Genomic DNA, 13,966 nt, shown 5'->3' with positions numbered 1-13,966 from the left:
TAAACAAAGAGTCATATCCATGTGAAAGAGGTGAGAGTCCTTGGGGGAGAAGAGCTGCATGCAAATCAATAACCGAGCGCTTTCAATAGTGTCCAATAAAACATAATGTGAGTCTCTGCAAACCGTAAGCTTTATTTCCACTGCACTCTGCGACACGAAACACACCAAAAGTCAGGACAGAAACAATTCAATTTGTTACACTGAGGGATGCACATTGTTTTGTTCAAACGTACTGGCCCAAAACATCCTGGAAATGTCTCAAAGGACAGGTGCGGCCCTTCCACAGAACAAAAGCAGAAAGCATATGACTGAAAGAATAAATAATATCATGACAGTAAAAAAAACATTTAAAAAAACTTTGTGATACGTTCCCCTGAACTCCACAATCAACACAAACAGAACTGTGAAAAACACTTAACTTGGTATGTGTTATGTGTGACACACAATAAATACCAATAAACAAAATGACATGTAATAATGAGGGTCACACATGGAGAAGCGGGGTGACTTTTGGGGACTCACTGTTCTGACATCTGTGTGCGTCTCAGGTTGTCCTTCACGCGAACAAATTCTGGTATTTTCTGCTCACTCTCTTTCTGCCTGATCTCCTCCTGCTCATACTGCCAAGGAAAAATATAGGTGTCAGTCTGTATGTTTATATGCACAGAAGGATGATTAACACAGCCTTTACAGAACTGTACATTGTTTCTGTTTTGTGTGCTTTACTTTTATTACAAGAGATTTCTCCTACGTTACAAAAACATGCATGTCCCTCAATGAACCGCAGCTCCCCAGTGTCGACAGCACTCGTGCACCACCATGCTTGACTATACACAAGACAATAATCTTGCTACTCAGTTGTGTTGACAGTAATGACTGTGTTTACTTGTTTTCTGTGGAGAATAAGTCTATACTGCTATACGTGCTGTACAAAAATGGTTTGTGAATGTTTATCACTTGTTTATGTTTTATTACTTTTAATGTTTATTACTTTTCCCCGCCTGGAACACTGCGTTGGCCTACGTGGCTCTGTGCTTAAATGGTTCATGTCAGATCTCACCAACAGGACTTTTTCAGTAATGATCAATGACTTTTCCTCTACAACCGCTCCCCTCTCCTCTGGCCCCTGGGTTCCATCCTTGGGCCTATCTTATTTTCACTATACATGCTACCATTAGGACCAGTCATCTCCAAACACAATATCCATCCATTTTCATTTTTATGCCGATGATGTACAGCTCTACCGACCAGTTATGCTCAGTGATAAGAAGGCACTAGATCCCCTCCGTAGCTGCCTTCATGACATCAAACAATGGCTCTCTCAGAATTTCCTTCATTTAAATGAAGGAAAAACGGAGTACCTTGTTTTTACCCCCGATTCACCGCACAGTGAACCCATGTTGCTATGTTCTTTGACAACGATCTAAAGTTTGATAAGAAAATTAGTTCTGTGGTCAGAGCAAGTTTCTTCCACCCCAGGCTCCTGGCAAAGGTAAAACCCTTTTTATCAAGTCCAGATCTTGAAAAAGTGAAAAAGCTTGAGGCTTGATTTTTGTAATGCCCTCTACACTGGAATAAATCAGTCCCTCCTCCGCAGACTCCAGTTGGTACAAAAAGCAGCGGCTCCCCTCCTTACTAATGCTCCAAAATACGCCCATATCACTCCAGTTCTCCGTTCTCTCCATTGGCTCCCGGTACAGTCTAGAATCCATTTTAAATTCCTTTTATTTGTGTTCAAGGGCCTTGCTCCAGCATACTTGGCTGAGCTTTTAACTGTCCATCACCACTCCAGGGCCCTGCGCTGTTCTCATCACACAACATTAGAAGTCCAGAGGATGAAATACAAAAAATGGGGGGATCGCGCTTTTGCTGCGTTTGCCCCCATGCTTTGGAACTCCCTTCCACCTGCGCTGCGGTCTATTATAGAGCTATGAGTTTTTAAATCTCATTTAAAAACTCATTTATTCCAACTGGCTTATGACACATGATGATTATATGTATTTTAGATGTGATTATGTGCATGTATTTTTATTTTGTTTTAACTGTTTTCACTATATCTTATTCGTTCTTACCCTGTTCTTCTTTGCTATAACCTGTTTTTACTCCTGTGAAGCACCTCGGGCACCATTGCGATGTTGTAAGGGGCTATACAAACAAACTTTGATTTGATTTGATCTGATCTACCCTGACCTCTTTTAGCTTCTGTTGCCTCTTGCGGAGCTCCGTCTCCAGGTCCGAGGGCTGCCGTTGAGCCATCTCCTCCTCCTTGTGGAGCTCCAGCCGGCGTTGCTCCAACACTCGCTTCAACTCAGGCTTCTCCTCCAGCAGCAGGCCCCTGCACAGCCAGGGTCACACAGCTCAGCGCAAACAGAAACAGATCAGGACTATAACAGTGTTTGGTGTCTATTACCGTTTATGGCTGAGAAGCAGTTCCCGATGCAGGTTCTGGTAGGTGGGCGCCTCTCCAGAAAAACCATTCAGTTTTCTGGGCTGAACATCATTGCTGCCGTCCACTGTGGATTGACTGTGGAGTGTGTGTGTGTGGCCCACCGAGGTGTCTGGGGAAGGCAAACAAACTAATATATCATTGCAATATCACACACACACACACACAAACACATATATACTGTATATATATATATATATACAGTATATATATATATATATATATATATATGCATGCTATAATATAAAAACTGCATGTTGGTATCCATGTCTGCTTTTAAAAAACATATATATATAATATAATATTTAAAACATCCCTTCTCTTACTTATCAATACAACAGCTTCCAAATAAATCTGTCCTATGTGGAAACATGGTCATAGTTTATTTGTTTTGGACATGCTTAACAGGTTACTTTAAAGAATAAGGTCAGAGCAGAGCGTATTAATCCGACCCCTTCTCTATCGCTGCAAATTATTCTCACCATATCTTTTACATGATGACCAAAGAAGAAGAAAAAGAAGAAATATAGATGTTAAAATAAACACAAATTTTATATTAATAGTAAATAAAATGTGAATAAATATAATTAATAAAACATCTAAAATAAAATAAAGTACGATAAGTAAATACATTAAGAGAATATGAATAAATAAATAGATACCAGAGTAGACACTTTGACAGAAATGCACAGTTCATAAATAAATGCTGGGTTTGCAGTAGACTAAGCAGTGATGAGGGAAAGAAAAGAAAGAAGGAAAGGTGTTAAAAAAATACAAATAAGAAAATATTATATCATAATAGAATTTTTTAATGTTTTTTTTATTTATGTTGAAGTTTTGAAAGACAATATTTCTACCATGAGGTGCTCCTAATATTTTGTCTGTATCGTTCATCTAAAAGTACCAATGTGTAAAATATATATGTAAAATAAATATATATTTCATTACAGAAAACATTGTCAACCCAATTGTAATTTCTCATTAAAACATGTCAAGCATGTATTTCATACAGTATGTATGGCTAAAATAATCTGAAAGAAATAAAGAAATTCTACATTTCATTGCTACTTTTACAGCTAATTTGTATTTGTGGCTGCAGGTACCTTTTTTGTAATGTCCATATCCTGTTTTCTGTGATTTATCACAGTTAGGAAGTGTGCGAGAGAAAAAAAAAAGGAGGAGAATCCATGTTAGTAAGATCGTTTCCACACAGTAACATAACAAAATATTTGACTAAATACGATATGCTGATTTTTTTTTTAATCTTTAGTAGTGTGATGGTACACGCTTCTGCCTTTCATGGCAGACGGTATGGTGACACTTCCCAGACAGGGTGGCATCAGGAGGGCCATCCGGTGTGAAAACTAAGCCATAACCGCTCATGAGATTGGCTGTGGTGACCCCTGACAGGGAAAAGCCAAAAGTGAACCAAAAAAATATACTATAGTATGCTCTTTGGGTTTTTTTTTGACCAAATGATTAGATGGGCTACATATCAGCTGAAAAACAAGAGTGACGTAACAACCAGCCTCAGAGGGCACAGAGTTGCATGAACAAAGAAAGTTGCTACATTTAACTGTGTACAATGTGAAAAAAACTTCCTTAATATCTATTTGAGAAGGCAAATGAATTACCCTGAACTGATAGACTACCTGAAGCTAAACCCCTAAACATCCCACAGATGGCCCCCAGACCACATGGTGACTATACAGACCCAAAGGTGAGCATCTACAGTATGCAACTACTCACTTTGCTTGCACTGGATTCCTCCATGGTATAGAGGGTGGAGCTTGTCTCTTTTGGGCCAGTCTTTCCTCTTTTTTTAGTCCATTATACAACAAAAATGATAATTCCACCTCCTCACTTCATGTGTTTGCTGTCTGATTCTTCTTAGTGTGTTGACTCCAGCATGTTGTTGTTGACGTAGGACTCAGAAGTGTCACCTCACCTCAGTGGTAGTAGACGCTCAAATCTTATTACGCCATTCAAGATTACCTCACCACCCCCACAGAGTGCAGGACGATAGATTAGTTAATTGCTGTAGACACAAATGCAGCTTAAATCCAATATAGCACCGCACTATTACCTCTATAGAGTCCATTAAGAGTGGCGAGGCACCCACACTACTTGCAGGCATAGTCCTCCATATGCAATATATAAAGTATACTGTATGTGACTGTGTACAGTGTGCACTGACAAAAATAACCCAAAGCACAAAAGGCCATTTGTGCATAAATAAATGTCCTGTATCATTATAAATACCCATTTTAACTTCATGTATTATTATTAAAACCCAAATCAATGTTACAATTGAACACTTTTACATGTATTCTTGAATAAATGAACGTATCACCAGCTTCCTTGCGGTTAGCTGCAGAAGGAAGCTGTGAGTATATATGGTAAGTAATAAGTAAGTAAGTATAAAGTGAGTCATTTCCGTAGCATATGGTATGAAATAACGTTCTACCTGTACTACCTGTGATTCATGCGATTGACTTGCTGTGGCAACCTCTGAAAGGATTTTTTTTTATTCAACATTTTAAAATGTGTTTGGGAGCATGCAGGCAAATGTGTGTGAAAATGAATTGTGTTTCATAGATATATTTATTTTACGTTAATTGTAGGCGTCAAGACACTGGAACCTTGGTGACCGTCATTAATTTGTTCCAGAAGGGACGCCCCTAACCACAACGGACGAATACATTTTTCTCATAATAAATAATGTAAATCCAATTAATCTCCTCCAGAAAGCCAAAAATGTTAACACAAAACCTGTTTTTATAATTTTATAAGTAAAGTTTTACACGCAGAACTTTTAAAAATGTGTATAAATGCATATAAATGATGAATGAAAGCAATAAATTAACATTTAAGGTTACTTTTACCTTCACTGAAGACGTGATTCTTGACGTGACTGTTCGAAAAGACACGATGTGGCAGTGAAACACCACACAGACACCACCTTCCTGTTTTGCAACGAGTTATTTCTTGAATTCAATAGTGGTTCTCACCTCAATACCCAAAATGGAGCCAAAGAAAGTTGCAAGTGCAAGAATTTTGATAAAGATGGTGACAAACACTATTGAATTCAAGAAATAAATCACAAAACAGGAAGATGCTGTCCGTGTGGTGTCTCGCTGCCACATCGTGTCTTTAGGAACAGTCACGTCTTCAGTGAACCTAAAAGTAACCTTAAATGTTCATTTAGCCCTTTCATTCCTCATTTGCACTTACAATTGTTTGATGCGTGCAAAACTATAATTATAAAACTATAAATATGTTTTGTGGTAACATTTTTGAGAGTCAACTGCTGATGACATCATAGACAGGCAACGTAATCGACTTCTAGTTCTGGTTACCATTTTGTTAACAAGCTATGCTAACAAAGACATTTGTGATAAAAATACATTAAGAACACAATTGGATTCACGCACTGTATTATTATTATAACATGACAAGACGCGCACCATATTGTACGCTAACCGGAGAATGTACGCAAACTGAGGCAAAATATTGGCGTAAATTGTCAACATTAGCTGAAATACACACTAACCGGGAAGGACGCTAACCGACGTTCCATTGTACTGATGTGATGTTCTTCTTCAGAACACAGACTAGTTGAGACTGAATCGACAGCGCCTCAGCTGGTTGCAACCAAGCACAGCACCCCATTTTGCCTCAATTGCTTAGAATATAGGTGGTCCTCGGTTTACAGCGCTCCGAGTTTCAGCATTCTGGAGTTACGTACGCGCTCCCATTATTACTTATGCAATTACACTGCACATGGGATGCAGAAGCCTCATCAGTTGCGGCAGACATTAAGAACAGACTATATTAGTAGTTACTTCAGTGTATATTGTTGCAGGAGAGACAGTCATTGCCCACCTTTGACATTGCAGCAGGTAACCGCCAATTACTTGACATCCCTCAACTTGACTGCTGCTTCAATGAGAAAGAGCAGCGGGATGCAAGAATCCTCCGAGCCTAGTCTGCTATTATCCAGGATTCCACAGCCTGATCTCCAACCTGTTGAGGCGGAAGTACCTGAACAAAAGACATCTAAGTCACTTATACTTGCAACAACAATGTACACAAAGGATAATTGCTTGCATGCTTGAATTATGTATATGCTAATTTGGGTCTGCTCTAGTAACCTAATAATGATGAGCACATACCTTGGCTTTCACAACAGACAGGTCATGGATGAGCTGGCACGGTCTCTCTCTCAGCCATCCACACACCATCTGGTTGTAGGCCTCCAAACCTTTGCAGCCTCTCAGCTCCTTAGGGTGGAAAGGCTCAGGCAGATAAACTTCAATAAGTCAAAAAAGGAAATTGAAGGCAGAATTTAGGTGTCGTCACTCCAAGATGAGCGAGGCAACTGGTATGGATCTTTGCCCCTTGATAAACTGTTTTTCTCTAAATACAACGTCCCCTCCTGTGCAATGAGTTTGTCTATGAAGGTTTTAGAAGCTTCTTCGCACTGTGCTGCGCATTCCGACATTCTATGCCTGCTGTATTTACGCCATTTAGCGCTTGTCCAGGCTGTTGTTTAGGTATCTCCATGGTTACCGGCCTAGTCGTGGCGTAAGCGACATTATACTATTCTGCCACAAGAGGACGACTCGTTACTAACATTAACTGTTGTGGCGCTTTCCCATAATGCAACGCGGCTCAGGATATATATCCTAACCCGGAAAACTGTCCGTTACAGTATGAATGGTTTGAGTGAATGTTTCGTGTGTGTGTTTGTTTCACTGCGTTTGAGAGCATGGGTGGATGAGTGTTGTGTGACTGCGGAGTGAGTGTTCTTTTAAGAAAAACCTACACACTGATCTTATTTGATCTGGTCGCAGTTTTGGCTCGACTGTGACCAGAAGTGATAGGAAAAGAGCTCGCTAGCCTCCGTGGCAATGAGCAGCAAGGCACGACTTCAACCTTCGCGGCCTCCACGCTTTTAAGTTGTGGTAAGAGGTGATGAATTGATCAGATATACTAGTTCGGAGTGTGTTTGGATTATTTCCACACTTCACAACGAACAATGAGTAAAGAGGCGATTCTGATCTAACCTCAACAAAAGAGCAGAGGCCACACGAGAAGGTTCGAGCTCAGAGCTTTGTCACCGATTAGATAGAAAGCAGCAATACATTTGCGTGTAACACACTGCATTTTGCATGTTTTAGGATTTGTTGTAGAAACTGTTATTGGTATCACAGTTAAAAAAATCACACCGAACTAGCTTATAGCTATCAAAGCCCAATTCGGTATTAGCTTATTGTCCTTTGTTAGTGAGTCGCATGTTAGTTGGGGTTGATACGCTTTTAATCAGCCTGTAGTGCAATGTAAAATGCAATTCACTGAAACAAACCAAATTAAATAAAATAACTTGTTTTGGTGTGTGATGTGTTGTTTTGGTATGATAGGAACATTTAGCGCCACCTCCCGGTTTGGAATACTGGTTGCTCTCGACAAAAAGTCTGAATAAATAGGAATGATTGAACAATGGGAGACAACGCTTCCAAGTAAATAAATCCATTAAAACATGAAGTTGAATCGGAGGATGTATAAATAGCCCACGGGTTATATTTGCAAAAGAATAACCATTTAAAAGAAAGCAGGATACCGTATTTTTACTGTTTTACTAGCTGCTCACTAAAATTTGTACATAACGCAATCCATGCCCATTAGTTACCAAGACGTTTAACACGTTATTTCAAAGAATTCATGAAATTGCGTGCGTCATTCGAGTTCGGGTATCGCGATACCCAACGCGAATTTAACTGACCAATCACCTTTCAGCTAAGACGAGCTGCGAGCGCTTGGACAACAGCAAGGAGTCTAGAGTTCAAATGGGAATGCTGCATATACCGCAAATGAACGGAACAGAGTGTCGTACGCCATGATGATGAGCAAGACAGGTGGGCTGGGCGAGGCGGACAATAGTGTACAATGTATTCACTAGCTCTGAGCTGAGTATAAAATAAAGTTAGACACTGTGAGTACACCTTGATTAAATCGTTGGATGTTTTTTACTGGACACAATGAATATATACAGTATATGTGTGTAAAAATCTGTTATACTGCAGAACTATGACCTACATGTAAAAACCTGAGCAGCAGTATGAAACAAACTTTTTGCTTCTTTGACTTTTTCCTTCCTTACAGTGTTACCAACGCTTAGCAATCAAGATACAAAATAATAAATCATAATTGTAATTAATTAAAAAATAATAAAATAAATACAAATATTTTTCATTCCTTACAGTATTACTACGGCTTAACAAGTCTGCATAGTGTCCCAACTCTAAAAGAACCACTACCCCTTTCCCACAATCATTATATTATTATATATTATTCAGTATGTAACAATAACAATATAACAAAATAATGTGCACGTGTAGATAGGACCACACATGGCATCATTAATTACCATTACAGTAATATGGTTTTAAAATAATCTGGTTATTTTTTCATGTCCGAAAGGAGCAACAGAAATTTGATGTGGATTGATTTGAATACTTATATTATGTGAATATTTAACTGGAAGTATTTACACAATGCAATTTATTTTACTCTAAATCATCCTCATCACTGACTTGTCATTAATTCAATACTGTATAGTGTGTGGGAGTCCCACACAATATACACTTTAAGCACTTTATTCGTCCAATTTTCTGTTTATTTACAACAACCAGTGTTATAACATTTTTATGACACATACCTCTCTTTGTTTTTGGGGAATTTGAAATATGATAAACGTGCTCCGTCTATTGGACCGTCTATTTGAGTATTTAATTGGTGAGCAGTGTGCCGAGGGTATGTTGACAATGCAATGTTTGTGGATTCTGCTCACCATCATGGCGGCCAAACCGACGCGGGGCATAAGGGACATATTACGGAAGTGGATGCTTTGTCGGCGTCGTATTTTAACCCTAGAGTCCTTGGACAACAGAAGTAATGCACGCGAGGGTCCAGCAGTGTGTTGTCTGATCCCCACCATCAAAATGACGGATACGAGGAAAAAGCCGCGACTGAGCCATGCTAACAGAAACTCACAAACCGGCGTCTTCATAGGCAGTCAGACAAATACCACCGGACCAGACGGTAGTTTTGTGGATGGCGCGATACTTCACATCGCCATGAAAAACTTTCTGTAAGTTGCTGTCAAAAATGGAAGATAAGAGAGCGACCACTATGACTCAAATGAAGGGAGTCAGCTGTTCTTCTGGGAGAGATGTCACAGCAGAGTAGCTTGTGCGGAGTAGGAATTCTTCAGCCCATGTTAACATAAATTACAGATTTACATGTTAGCATTCTGTGAACTGGCTAAAGTGTTAGTTTCAAAGCGCATGCGCACTTGTCAAAAGGGAATTGCATTGTTAACGTTCAAATCTTCAAAGTAAAACACAAGTCGTGCTCAGCAATTCTTCGTTGTTGCATAGAAAAAACACAATTTATGCTAGGTCTGATGCATCCACAGATGCCTTTAATGGTAGACCCCTCTAATGGCAATCCGTTATTCAAAATACGTTCAAAAACTCATAAGAGCAACGAAAAAAAAACATTTTAGCTATGTGAATGAAAACACAATAGAACACAACATGTGTACTGTTACGGTCCTATCTACAGTATAACTTATTTTCTGACAGGACATACGACTACGCTGTGGTTCGTCCTGGACCAAACCTCAACATGATTGTTGGGGCAAATGGAACGGGCAAGTCCAGCATTGTGTGCGCCATCTGCCTGGGCCTGGCAGGCAAGACCTCTGTCCTTAGTAGAGGAGACAAGGTATGAAAGACATGCTGCTCCACCGTCATTGTGGACCAATGACATCAGTGTTGACTGTTTGTTTCCCCTAGGTTGGCCACTATGTGAAACATGGATGCAATAAAGGATCTGTCGAAATTGAGCTGTAAGTTATGTGAAGCAGTTTGCAAGTGTTATACTGTGACAAATCAATTGTGGTTCTTTCAGTTGCATTATGATTTAGGATTAACAATCATAACATCTTTCTATTGGTGACTACTAAATGGTCAACACATTGTTCATTCAGGTTTAAGAGTGGTGGGAATGTAGTGATTAACCGAGAGATCCATGTGGAGAACAATCAATCTGTGTGGATGCTGAATGGAAAACATTGTAGCCAGAAAACAGTGGAAGAAGAGGTCAAGGCTCTACACATTCAAGTCAGCAACCTTTGCCAGTTCTTGCCACAGGTAAGCTTCAGCCGTGACCACATAGAGCATTTGCAACAATATTTTCGGACTCCTCTTTAACGTGTTGGGTTTTTCTGCAGGAAAAAGTGGGAGAATTTGCCAAAATGTCCAAGATTGAGTTGCTGGAGGCAACTGAGAAGTCTGTGGGTCCACCGGAAATGTACGAGTATCACTGCGAGCTCAAAAACTTTCGCACCAAAGAACGAGAAATGGAGGTGAACACAGCTTGCTTGAATTAAAACATCCAAATTTCTGCAAGACCGTGAATGCATCATGGCTGATTTCTGACTGGTGATTGAATGAGCATAAGTAATGGAGAGGAAGCCGGTGTTTGCCTGCTTACGTTTGTTGAGCCGTGACATAAAGAAACATTTCAGAAGAAAATAAGTTTTTATGGATGGATGGTTGGATGGAGTTTTTAATTCTGTCTAAATTGCTTGGTCTTCTCTATGTGGCAAGAAACCAAAAAATAAGTGGAAAGACATTTTCAAAACAAGCACCCATTTTCTGAAAAGTAGTAATTTAGAGCTACACATGTAACAGTGGTCATACCTGCAGTACAGCCCTGGGCTTGAACCGGCAACCACATAAGTCCACTGATAGATAGTTGAGCAGTGTGAGCCAGCGAGCTAAAAGGAGCAGGCTGTCATTCACTGTCGTGCACATTTCTTACGACGTCAGGTAGTGAGGTTCAACCAATGTACTATCACAACCCCGCGTTCGTTACACATGCACACTGTACTTACGGTACATTTGTTGTATTCTGTTGTAACAAGGTAAAATTGAGAAAGATTCAAACTTTTAAAAGATTATGAACTGATATGATTTGGGACGACACCTGCTATATATTAACATGTCAACTTCTTACTGTTACTATTAGGAATGACACTTATTTTTGTTAAATTCAGAATGTTATAAAGGAGAGGAACAGTTATTTGGAGAAGTCCAGGCAGAGAAACGAGAGAAACAAACACGATGTGAACCGTTATTATGAAAAGAAGAGGCATCTGGATGTGATCGAGTTGTTGGAGAAGAAAAAACCTTGGGTGGTGAGTGGCTGAATAACCTTGGTGCGCGTGAGCGAGTCAAAGCAGAATGTCAGTAGTGTTCCTTCTGCTTGTAGGAGTATGAAACTACCCGCAAGGAACTTGAAGATGTGAAGAAAGAGCGAGATGAGGCTAAAAGGCAGCTCTCCACCCTGAAGCAGGCACAAGTGCCCTTGCTGACAAAGCTGCAGTCCATTGAAGAGCAGCGGAAGCCCATTGAAACACAAATGAAGGCAAAGGTTGGTTCTCATTCATGATTTTAACAGAAAGTTTTGGTGTCTATAAACAGCAGGATGGATATGCAGTATATCTTGACTCTCAAATTATATTCCTTTTTAATCAGTATAGCATAAACAATCATACACATATTTAAATGTTTTGAGAAACACTTGTAATATTAGCTTGACTTTGGCTGAAATGTGCAGTATAAGCAGTTGATGAGATGAAATTATTTTTCAGAATGCTGCAATCAAAGAAGTGTCTCTGAGTTGTAAACAGAAACAGGATCAGTTGGATCGAATCCACAAAGAGGTGAGTTACGAATCAAATCAAGTATTGACATGAATATAACACTCCTATATTTGAAGACAAAAAAGTAATCATTAAAAAAATCCAAATCATACAAAATCATATTTCTTACCTTTGACATTGTTAAGACGTCTTCACTGATCACTATTATCTTAAAATTAGCGTCATAACTCTGTTTGAAGTTGCCCAACCTTTGAACCTCATTTTTCTGAGCAGGTCTGTGTCGCCTCTGTATCAAACTAGGCCACTGAAGTGTGTGAGTGACTAGAAGAAAAGCTGAAGTGGCTTGGCAGTCGGACTAGAGCTGTTCTTTCTAGTCAGATCGGTGTTTGCCCCACTTAGTCATTGAGCATGATCTGATCAAACCGGTACGGATGAGGGGCAAAATGTCTTCTAAGACAACCGGAACAGTCCAGTGTCCTGAGAAGGCGAAGAATGTCCAAAGCGGGAGTGTGCCACTTAAAATCAAACCCATCATCATGGAAGTGAAAATGAACATAAAACACACAGAGAGAGAGAGAGGAGACACCCACCAATATTGGCCGCTCTTTTGGTCCCAACTAGGCCTGGGCGATAAACCGAAAATTTACCGTTACTGAAATTGACCACGATAACTGACGTCATTTTGCCCATGTCGGTGAATTTGGTGTTTTAATAAAAAAGAAAATATAAACGTAAAATATATATATATAATAAATATATATATATATATATATATATATATATATATATATATATATATATAAAATATATTTTTGTCTGTTTTGACTGTGTGTGCTGCTATGCTGTGTTCACTGCCCTTTAAGACGAGGTACATCATGTGTAGTCACGGGACTCCACCCATCCAGCCTTAAAAAGAAGGGAAACAGACGATGAGGGAATGGCTGATGGTTCAAATGAAGAAGCGGCTGTACAGTGCCAGCATTTCAAAATAGACTGTGCGAGTAGAAAAAATAAAAAGGGAGCACACTTGTGACTACGTTTTTCAACCCTTTCATTTGCACTTTGCTCCTGAAATAAGTCCATTCAAAGTGAATCAAAGTCGAGTAACATTTTGCCGCATCTGTATATAACTCTACAAGTCTCCTACACCATTTCTTGGTCCACATGGGCAACTTGTGTTGACACGCAATGATTTCTCATCCGTACAAGCTGTACTCGCTGATGTATCTAACTAGCTATGTTATCAGTTGGATACTGTAACGCTGTGGGAAAGATGACTGCTCTCTGTGACGTACTAAAGCGCTTTCCCACTCATGCGCTAAAAGCACTTTTTTTTCTGTTTGTATGCATCGTAACGCCGCTCCGAATGATACTAAAAACTAAACACAAATACTTCACTTTCAATATATGGATTTTTAAAACCTTTAAAAAAACAAAAAACATGTACATCATGGCCAATTATGCAAAACTGACAATTCACAAATAACGAACAAGAAAATAAAAACATTCTAAAAGCGTCTGAATAGGAAACCATGATTAGTTTGCTGTTGGTAGCAGTTTTTAAGGATCCCATGCTTTATTTGATGTCACAAATAGGTTGTCACACGGCTACAAGAACATGTGAAATTCTCTTTTCATTGTGTAAATGATCATTTTGATGATGGTTGTCTAATGTCTAGTTTCTAATGCTAACATGGCACACACATATCGGCAATAACATGACAATGGAATGTCTGGAAGTGAAAAGAATTGTCAGAAAAATGAGAGTCATTATATTTATAAAT

At 39.3% G+C, this 13,966-nt stretch overlaps 2 protein-coding genes and 1 non-coding gene across 6 annotated transcripts in view; 2 read left to right on the top strand and 1 right to left on the bottom strand.

Annotated features, from left to right (window-relative positions):
* Window positions 1-108: 108 nt before the first annotated feature.
* zgc:195245 (uncharacterized protein LOC565483 homolog) lies at window positions 109-7,049 on the bottom strand. 2 transcript variants are annotated; one of them, XM_054795009.1, is made up of 6 exons: window positions 6,622-7,049; window positions 6,332-6,490; window positions 3,550-3,577; window positions 2,411-2,558; window positions 2,191-2,335; window positions 109-620 (listed from the first exon to the last, which is right to left on the bottom strand). In XM_054795009.1, exons 2-6 carry the CDS (start codon window positions 6,368-6,370, stop codon window positions 519-521), a joined length of 462 nt encoding a protein of 153 aa, XP_054650984.1. In that variant the 5' UTR covers window positions 6,371-6,490; window positions 6,622-7,049; the 3' UTR covers window positions 109-518. The 2 variants fall into 2 exon arrangements, with proteins under 2 accessions (XP_054650984.1, XP_054650992.1); XM_054795017.1 differs by lacking the exons at window positions 6,332-6,490; window positions 6,622-7,049 and adding an exon at window positions 4,196-4,404.
* A 148-nt stretch (window positions 7,050-7,197) lies between these two features.
* On the top strand, window positions 7,198-7,514 carry LOC129194662 (small Cajal body-specific RNA 2). Its single transcript, XR_008573786.1, has one exon. It is a non-coding gene; the product is annotated as a small Cajal body-specific RNA 2 (non-coding RNA).
* A 1,823-nt stretch (window positions 7,515-9,337) lies between these two features.
* smc5 (structural maintenance of chromosomes 5) overlaps window positions 9,338-13,966 on the top strand; it is an 11,868-nt gene continuing 7,239 nt past the window's right edge. For 2 of the 3 annotated variants that reach the window (XM_054770515.1, XM_054770524.1), the window contains exons 1-8: window positions 9,338-9,599; window positions 10,096-10,237; window positions 10,309-10,361; window positions 10,503-10,665; window positions 10,746-10,880; window positions 11,574-11,714; window positions 11,789-11,950; window positions 12,171-12,242. In XM_054770515.1, coding sequence (XP_054626490.1) covers window positions 9,352-9,599; window positions 10,096-10,237; window positions 10,309-10,361; window positions 10,503-10,665; window positions 10,746-10,880; window positions 11,574-11,714; window positions 11,789-11,950; window positions 12,171-12,242 — 1,116 coding nt within the window. In that variant the 5' untranslated portion in view covers window positions 9,338-9,351. The remainder of the gene's footprint in view (window positions 9,600-10,095; window positions 10,238-10,308; window positions 10,362-10,502; window positions 10,666-10,745; window positions 10,881-11,573; window positions 11,715-11,788; window positions 11,951-12,170; window positions 12,243-13,966) is intronic. The other variant, XM_054770506.1, reaches the window with a different exon arrangement.

The sequence above is a fragment of the Dunckerocampus dactyliophorus genome, chromosome 1 (genome assembly GCF_027744805.1).
Source record: "Dunckerocampus dactyliophorus isolate RoL2022-P2 chromosome 1, RoL_Ddac_1.1, whole genome shotgun sequence".
Classification (NCBI taxonomy): Eukaryota; Metazoa; Chordata; class Actinopteri; order Syngnathiformes; family Syngnathidae; genus Dunckerocampus; species Dunckerocampus dactyliophorus.
This window is presented reverse-complemented; position numbering and strand designations above follow the sequence as displayed.